Raw genomic sequence first — 9,854 nt, forward strand, 5'->3', positions numbered from 1 at the left:
CTCCAAAATGTATTTTACATTCAGCTCAATCTATCTCCCTATGTCTGTTGGGAAATGGAAACAGAGAGCAGCAATGCTTAAGGGATCAGTGTCCATTTTAAATTGTGCAAAAATACTTATTAATTAATTGGTCCAAGACAGCCACATAAACATGCTTTCAGGGCTCACATTGAGATAGAGTAGAAAAAAAACAATACTAACTTGCTGCAGGAAGTCAGGGATACCCTTCTCACTTTCTGATATGGGGGAATGTAGAATCCTCACGCTTTACAAGAAGAAGTGACGAAACCAATGGGATACGACTCCATTCCTGAGATGATTTAGCACACTTCATTTGTATGCCAAATAAAGTGCAAATAAGGATGAAAAGAGAGCTCTTTTTGTGGTTTTAGTGCCCCTTTAAGGACAGAGTGCCATAGGGGTTGGATTGAATGCCCCCATGAGTAATCAGACTACTTAGTCTTTCAGGCTAGTTCATCAAATAATCTGCCAAATAAAACAACATCAGCACAGTTAAAGTCATACAGGAAAAGTATTTAACATTTGTAGCTACAAACTTTTTTTTTTTCTCAGGGATGCATAAGTTATATTTAATTATACACTTTGATATCCAGCACCACATTAAAGCAAAATGATGAGGGTTACATCTTTCTCAGAGGACAAATAAGGCATCTGAAATTACCAATTTATCGCTACAGAAACAGCAATTTATATATTCGTGCATTTGTGAAAGGCAGCCTATCAATGTCTCAACTGGTTATGTGCATATCCATAAACATACTGTATAGATAGTTTTGTCAGACATTACAAGTCAATGTGTCTTGTCTTATCCATCTGCAACATGCTAATTGTAGTTTTTAACCAAAAGCTTATTTACATTCTATTATTTAATGTCAGTGTTATCAACGGTGAGTGATACGTTTCTACATGTTAATATCAGCTAAACACTGGGTCTTTTAACGATACATAAAGTAAGTTGTTAGAGGGAAACCTGAGAAATATTGCTCAGCATGATTTACTAGTCACCAGGGATGCATTGGCAAACTCCACGCAGAAAAATCGAAGGCACGCATGTTAAATACATTCACTGATATACTTTGTAGGAAAGAATGTGGAGAGGAAGAAGACACTAACAACTTGGGATCCTGGTATTCAGGCTTCATTTCAGTCATGTGCTTTTACACCCTTTACCTGTCTTTACCTCATAACCTCTCATATTTCACCCTGTTTCAGCCACCATCCCCATCACCATCAGTGCACTCCCTTAGAGCTGATGAAACCTAGTGTGTTTCCTATTCTGGCTTATAAAATGAGTTGTTTTTGCTTGCTGATTGGACCGTAAGCTTTCTAGTCATGTCACCACTCAAAATATCAATGCAGCGGAACACTGATTTGCCCCATTACTATGTCTCCTTCTATCAATATGCCTAACAGTTTGATGAACGTTCTGCCGCATGAGAAAAACAAGGGAACAGGCAGCAAGAGCTAACATGAAATTAATGGGCAATTGCCTGCATTTTGCGGCATGGGCACTTTTCTCTTCTACTTGCAAATCCACCTCCCTTATATCTTCACTCGTATTTGCTGTGGTGTGAACCAAACATGGCTGTTCTGAATGCCTGCGGTGAACTTCCTCATCGCAACTTTGCCAAAGTTTTGTGCAAAAAGTACTGAATGCCTTGCCGTATAAATCCATTTCATAAAATCAATATGGCACTTGAGGCCATAGTATACCTTGAATGTTGACGCAGCTTGGGTGTTGCAGGCGCGAAGTGAAACAACGCCCCCTAGCCGTGTAAAAATCCATAATATAAGAAAGGCATTCATTCCCTTTTGCTCAACTGACAAAAATGAATCTGAAAAACATTTAGTAAATCTTGAGGTAGGCAAGTAGTAGCAATCATTAGAGGCAGAAAAAGTTTTATTAAATAGAAAAAAAGCTTAATGGTGCCATGTAAGAGTCCCCCCTGCTTAGTGCAAAACATCGCCCCACTCAATGTAAACTATTCCAACTCACTCCACGCAACAATGCCTCCAACCAAGGTCATTTCAATGCATACACTATTCACTTTAATACTGCCGAGCCATTGAATGAGGGCTTGTCCCAGCGCTTCACACGTATAGCCAGACAAAAGGGAGCCGCATTCTTTTCAATGTGAGACACAGACCTTTCGAAAAGGAAACGGGGTTCAGCCTTAAGTTCCTACAGCCTAACAGGGTGGCCTGGGACCTTATCAGGTCAAAATCGGTTTAGGAATGCTATTACAATTCCTGTCCAACTGAAATCCGTAGGAAACTGAAGAGTTTTTGACAGCTGCACACACAAAAAATCCTTCCATAATCTTCATACTGTAACTCATTTCAAAATGAAACGCCTTTTGTGCAAAATCCAACAAATTTGTTGTGAAAAAAAATGAACCATCTGGTGCAGATGCTGGACCTGTGATACGGCGCTGGATGCTTTTCAGGGGAGAATTCACTCCAAAAATGTGTTACACACTTGAATTTTTAAAGAGGGTGAGGAATGGTGCTGGGGGGGTTAGGGAAAAGCAAATATTGGTGAGGTGTTGTAAACTCAGGAGACATTCTAGTCCACATTGTACCGGTGGATTCCCTGTTAAGCATTCCAACCTCTTAAATTCCCTGCATTTTGAGTAGGGTAAAGATGAGCCATGCTGGGCCACACTAACTGGGCATTTCAACAGCAATCAAAGAACACCGCTTTGCAGGGTAGGATTGTAGAACCAAGGGAGTTATTTCCAGGTCTGGAAACAAACATCAAGAATGCCTCCAAATACAATATGTTCCACTTGTATTGTTCCTTCTTGTTCCACAACCTGAAGCCCAGCCATCAAACTATATCGACCTGAGCAATCCAAAAGTCTGTTAATCAGTTCATAATGGATGGGGATGTGACAAGCTCGATGGAAATATCTATTGCGCACATGGAAATCAAAGTTCAGCTTGACCCAACCGTCTGGGGAAAGGCATGAGCTGCTAAGATTGTAAGACAATGTTATCCTTAGGACTTTTTTCCTTGGGTTAGGAAATGCCTTATGTCTGGATTCAGTTGAACTACAATGTAGTTGATATTTACCTTTGACCTTAAAATACTTAAGGAAGTGCTACTTTTTGATGTTACGAAACATAATAAGTTCGACAACTGCTGCAAAAGAATACACATTGTGTAATAATAATAAAACACATTAAAATTCATTTCTGAAGAGAGTATTGCAGGCTGAGTAAACGGGCCTTTGTACAAGGGGTAGGCACTTTGGGAATTTAACATGAAAATGGTCCAAATTCCAACCTGTCTTAATCATTTACACCAAAGCATGGAGTTATGAAATACTACATAAGCTTTATCCTTGCTCTCCAGTTGTGTCAGGTCAGGCTTACCGTGTTCACCCAGTCATAAATACATTTGGGTGACAACTCTGTGTTCAACTGAGATAAGTATGTATAGACTGCAGAAAGGAGAGTTGCTTACAGACTGCAGAAATAAGAGTTGCTTATCCCACATTGATGAATCTCCACTGAGTACTAATTAAGTCAGTGAAACACCCCCTGCTCTTGATTGCATACATTATCTAAATTTAGAGCATAGTTGTCACCACAAAGATAAATATTACAAATATTAGTTCAATCTGCACCATTTCACACAGCTTGAATTGATGGCAGCCAGCTTGTTAAAGCGACATGGCAACTCATTGCTGTCCCACTGCTGACATTCATTCTGTATTCATATATGTATCTATTAATGCTATCGTGCCCATTTATGACCCCCCTGGAACATAAATATCCAAGCACATGTAGTTGGCTGGGAATCCAGCTTGAGTTGGAGCTTGTGAGAGAGACTAAAATGTATCATTCTAAGAAGCAGTGCTTGCTGGTATTTTTATTTTATTTTATCTTTGTAGGTTAACAGAGGCATACCCCTGCCCCCATTGCCAAAAGTTGTTGGGTCCTCTGTGGAAAAAAAATAAGGCTGCTGCCACTACTGGTAGAATCTGAGGGTCATAGCTTCAATGTGCGCAAGTCCAAGGTAGTACAAGCCAGGGTGAATACTAATACGGATAGTTATAATGTAATATTATTGTTGGGACTCATGGCCATTGTAAATGAATGATACATGTTATTCTGAGTTGTACTAAGAATGATACTATGTATACTGGTATATACGTTGTATACTACATATGTGAAAGAAGATTTGTGTAGCTAGGGTGCCATCCACATCAGGCAAAGCTGAGCAGTTCCATGGACTTGGACTTCAGTACTAGTGACTGAGACAAGACCTGGAGTCAAGGCTAAGTGACTCAGACTTTGATGGACTTGGGGACTGATGACTTGAGACTCAGCGTGGATTGGAGGTTGAACAACTAGACTACAACACTGCTTTCCATTGTTTACTGTTGAGTTTATGCTATCTCTCCAAATTTAAGAATGAATATCTTTCTTGCTATTGTTTTTTTCAATACATTAACAAAAACAAGCTCCATGACACCCCTGCTTTGTCTTTTGTACATATTACTTAACCTGAGAGCAAACATTGCCATAATACCTTTGTGTACAGTATCAGGTGCTTACAAACAACCATTACTTTTGTGAGAGTCGATGAGGTTCTAGTCAACTTCAAGCATGCTTGGAATTTTCATTGAAACGTGAACAGTGCCTGCCATACACTAAATCAACCTTAATGATTCAAGCAATATTTTGAGCACCAGCTAGTCTTATTGAGTAGTCTTTTCCTATAGGCAAATAATTTGCAGGGCAATGAAATATCCTTCCACGATCCTAATACTGATTTCACATGATATACATAATACCTTGCATAAGTATTCAGACCAATTCTCGCATTTACTGAATTACAAATGACACATTCAAATTTTGTTCTGTGTGATATTTTATTTAAAACACTGAAACTTAAATCATTTTATGGTGACATTGGTTTTTTGTGAAATATGTGAACAGATACAGTAATTCCAAACAACATGTGAATGACAAGAAGAAGCATGTCTCAAGTCTCAGATGAAATGGAAATTGAGCTTTTCGGACATGCACATTAGCTTTGTGTTTGCTGTAAAAATGTCCAAAATATGTTGAGAAAGATGTCATGCCCAGTGTGAAATGTGATGCAGGGGTTTATCATGTTTACGGGTTGTTTTGCATCTGTGCATTCTACAGCCCATGTTAAGACAGAAATGTAGTTAATCCAATGTTTACCAGGACAGTTTGGCCAAAAACCTGGTTCTCTCTGTCAAGAATCTCAAACTTGGCTGAAAATGGACATGCAAACATGACAATGATCCAGAGTGTTCATCCAGATCTGTGAATAAATTGTTAAATGGGCACAAAAGAAATGTTTTCAACTGATCATTTAAATCTTCAGACCTCAAATCAATCAAACATTTGTGGTTTGAACTCAAGAAAGCAGTTCACAAAAGAAAACCAAAAGATCTAAAGCACCTACAGGAATTCTGCCATGGGGAATGGTTAAAAAGTATAAATCTGTAAATCTCTTAGCTGATGCACTGATACTATATAAATAACTTTGAAAACCAATCACTCTGCATTTAATATATAGAAAATGGGTGTATGGACAGCAGTGTAGCGTAGTGATTAAGGAAGGACTTGTGACTGAAAGGTTGCCGCTTCAATTCCCTGCTGGAGCACTGCTGTTGTACCATTGGGCAAGGTACTTAACCCATAATTCCCTCAGTAAAGATCCGGCTGTATAACTGGACAACATTGTTAAAAAAAACTGTAACTGATGTAAGTCACTCTGGATAAGATTGTCTGCGAAATGCCAGTAATGTAATAAAATGTAATGGAATGGATGTATCCATAAAAGTTTACCTTGCCACTAAACCTGAAAAAAATGCAAATATTACTCAGTGATTCAAAAAAAAAAACTGTATACTGGGAAGTAAAAAAAAAACCCACTCCTGTTTCTGAGTCGCATGTGATGTAAGTGATGCATGAAATGGCACTGCCATGATATTAGCATTAAAAACACCTGGTCATGCCAGGCCATCACTTCAGATAGCACCCCTAGCTAAAGGTATGGATGGAAAACGAAACGGAAAACAGTTTCATTGGACTAGAACAAAACATTCTCTGCAAAGGTGTAAAAGGGGAACATTGATTATATGCATATTACATACAGTAAATTCCTCAAGACAGGGAGACAGATCTGCCATTGCAACAGATCCCCTCCCCCAAATGTCTTGCACCCCCTTTTGTACTAAGAGCCATCCCAGAATTTGACAGCTGTTTGTGCCCTGGACAAAGTGTTGCCCCTCGTGAAATATGGAAATTAAATGAAGAATAAGCGCAGGCTGTGGACTTTTCCCCATAACGTCGCCCACACCAGAGTGGATGTGGCAGTGTTACAACAGTACAGCAGCCGCATTGCAGTGTTAGCGTGAACCCTCAAACAATGAGTCCAGACCTTTATGGGAGCTACCTCTCACTGCCACTGTGGCATTCCCATCACATGTGCCCGTAAATCAGACTACCCGAAACTCGCCAGCAAACCTCGCATTCAAGACACCGAACATAAAACAAAGAAGAAGCAGGTGCTGACTGCTAGCTCCTCTCTGACGCTGCCTCTCCCAGACTTTTACCATTTGCACCTCATGTGACTTTCACATGCCACCATGCCACTGTTGCTCTGCTGCCCCCCTGAACTTGCAGGACTTTACCCATGCATGCAGCTGAACTTGCAGGACCCATGCATGCAGCAGGTCTGACACTTCCACAGTGCAGACTCAGTTTTAGATTTTGTAGCATGCATTGGGTTCCACAGCCATGTGGATAATCAGCAGGAAGCACCTGACATGAAAGCATTCCTGCTGGTTTCAGCAGGAATGCAGTCAAGATGAGATTTGCAAGCAAGGTTTGTGACATTGTCTGTGCTGTCAGATACATCGGCCTAAGAATTAAATTTACATGTGCTGTTGTTGGATCTATAAATGACAGGTGCACTGTGAAGAGGACTCTATCCAACAAGTGGCAGCAGTTTTTTTTTTACCGAGGAAACAATATGCAACAGCAATTTCCTTCTCTAAACTACCCCAATTTAAACTGAGCCAAGCCTCACTTCCTCAGAGGGTATTTTACTATTTTTTCATTGTCAAGTCAATGAATCTTAGAGCCAAATACTGTGACACAATGAGTGCAGATTACAAAATGATACTTTGAGCAGTTATGAGTACTGCAATGAAACTTAATTCAGTGGGTATTATCACTTTAGCCCTTGAGAAACACAGTTAGCAGTTACAGAATCTATAGTAGAGGAAGGTCTTGAGCAGATGTTTCTCAAAAGAGGCACAAGTTGATTTAAAAACAACACAGGGGCAACTTTGCAAAGTGAAAGAAACAATTACACTTCTTGGCATACATTCAATATTACAATCTGTAGGGCACAAAACGTAAGCGAAAGGGGGTCAGGCACAGGTCTGGGCAATTAGCTGTAACCTCATCAAAGAAATACTTTTGTAAGGATTAAAAACATTTGCCTTATACTTTACAAGCCTCTGAATGGGTGTCAATACTAGCTCACCAGATCTGCAATATTTTATATTGATTGACTGCTTGTTATGCTTTAAATAAACTTTTGACTTTCTATATATCTTTCAGTGTTAACACATACTTATGCATAGCAATATCGATTAAATCAATTAAACTCTGTTTTTTCTTGATTGCACTCCAGATTCTGTCCCATCTGAAGTAAAAATGGTGAGTTTATAGGAAACTGAGACAGTAAAGAACTGTGTGTGTTTTCTGTATGTCTGAACTTGCAAAAAAAGTCTCCTGACACAATCAGTGTGCTTGTGAAGTACACTGATGTTGTTAAAGACAGAATGACATGCAATGATACCAGACAGAAAACTGAGACGGTTTCGGGAACACCGAACAAGCACAGAGTATACAACAGATCAGAAATTGAGAGGCGAGGAAGAATGAGAGTTTGAGGAAGTTTGTGCATGCATGCACGCGTGCATGCATGCACGCGTGCACGCATCCCAGGGTGTGTTTGAGAGAAGGAGAGAAAAATGATGCGTGTCTTTACAGTCGCTCACCTGCGATGATGGCCGGGTTATTCTGGCCACCCTCAGGCTTGATCCACAGCTCGACGCTGAATTCGGTGCGGGGCAACTGCACGCCGGCCCCGGGGTGGACTCTCAGCTGCTCCCTCTGGCCCCTGAAGTACATGGCAGTCATCCACTTGGGAGGGATGTCCTGCACGCCCGCACCCCAAGACTCCCTGGCGGGGCTGACAAGCCCCTCCTGCTCCCCCGAGTAGTCCTCGCTCTCAGCGGAATAGTCTGCGGTCTGAAACTTAGCATAGCTCCTGTGGGATTCCCCCTCGTCCTCGGGGACACCCTCAAATTTCTCCTGACCAGAGGACCAAGCCGTGCTACGGCGGATCCTTCTGTGGCCAGAGAGCCTGTTATTCGGCAGCCTCTGATTTTCCCTGGATCGTGTCACTTTGTATGGCTTTTTTGGGTGGTTGCTGGTCTCTGCCTTCTTGCCTTTGTCTGAGGCTCCTTCTCCCCTGGGACTACGAACCTGCTTGTTAAAATGAGGACGGTAGGCATCCGACACCCCCTGAGTCTCTGAATGGTTCTCATTGCTTTTGTGAGGGTCTGTCCCAGGGCTTCCCTCACCGGATTTTGTTTTCCTGATGCTCCTAGTACTGTGAGTCCCGTTTTGCAGTCTCCGGGCATCAGTACCATGTTTGGTATCTGAGCTGCACCCTCCAGGACAAGACTCTTCCACAAAAGCATATCTCCCTTGGCTGAAATCTGCCGACCTCGTGTGTCTCCTCAGAGGAGCCCCTAGGGGGTGCTGTCGAGCTGCTGAACGAGCCTGTCCAGCTCGGCTAGCGGACCTACACTGTTCATTTGCTAAAGAGGCTTGGATTCGGTCTGCTTTCCGAGCCAGGGCCCGTTTGTACCTTTGGACATGATCTGACTGAGCAGACTTTAGCAGCCATGTGTTCATTATTACAAAGACAACAACCAGTAGTCTAACACACATCATTTTATTTCTCATAAACTTTAAGAAACTGTTGTTTAGAATTACGTCACTAATTGAACCCTGTTCCCCCCGTGAAAGGGACGAATGATACACTAGCAGCAAAATGAGATTATGTGTAGGATTTTCCTGATGTTTCACATTGTACGTGTTCGATTGAGATAACGTGATACAATCGCTGTCGTCTTTGAGTGTTTCGATTACTTTTACTTTATGTTCTCATTTTACCACGCCATTGGTTATATTTGGCCGTCTGAATAATTTTGGTGAACTCAAGAGAGAGATTGAAAAAAATGCCAGTAGTATATTACCTATTGTAAAATGACGTCAATATCACCTTTCAAAACCTTTGTTAATCGAATTCAACGTCTCAGCCAGAGCCTTTCTTTAGTGCAAATTAAAAAACGCAATTATAATGTCTATTGCAAAAAGAACCGGGAACGTTTACAATATCACCCATGTCTATACGTACTTTTGTAGTACAGCAAGCAGATTCGTCGCGCGCGCACTTGAGCACTTGCACCTTGTTTTTAACTCGGCTTCCCAGACTACGATGAGCTGCAAAATAAACCAGTCACTGCATTCAGTGGGAGAAAGGAAATACTTCTCACGATTTGTTGTTACCTTGCCCTTGCGCAGCCACCGAACTTGACGTCCTCTTTAATTGGGTCTCCCCCGAAAGGTTCCCAACACTTCTAGCAGTTATTCTTGTTCGTACTTTTTTGCCTGCCCCCAGTCAAAAGAAAGAAATCCTTTGCGAAGAGGCAACCCTACTTCAACGCGCGTCTCATCATCACAGCCTCCCGGGCGCG

The 9,854-nt window shown here is 41.4% G+C and overlaps 1 protein-coding gene across 1 annotated transcript in view; it reads right to left on the bottom strand.

Moving 5' to 3' along the window:
* Positions 1 to 9,048, bottom strand: part of pappa2 (pappalysin 2) — an 81,784-nt gene extending 72,736 nt beyond the window's left edge. Inside the window, exon 1 of the mRNA XM_036554945.1 lies at positions 8,085 to 9,048. Within this exon, the coding sequence (XP_036410838.1) occupies positions 8,085 to 9,048 (964 nt within the window). The remainder of the gene's footprint in view (positions 1 to 8,084) is intronic.
* Positions 9,049 to 9,854: the final 806 nt, after the last annotated feature.

Source organism: Megalops cyprinoides, chromosome 20 (assembly GCF_013368585.1).
Source record: "Megalops cyprinoides isolate fMegCyp1 chromosome 20, fMegCyp1.pri, whole genome shotgun sequence".
In the NCBI taxonomy this organism is placed as follows: domain Eukaryota; kingdom Metazoa; phylum Chordata; class Actinopteri; order Elopiformes; family Megalopidae; genus Megalops; species Megalops cyprinoides.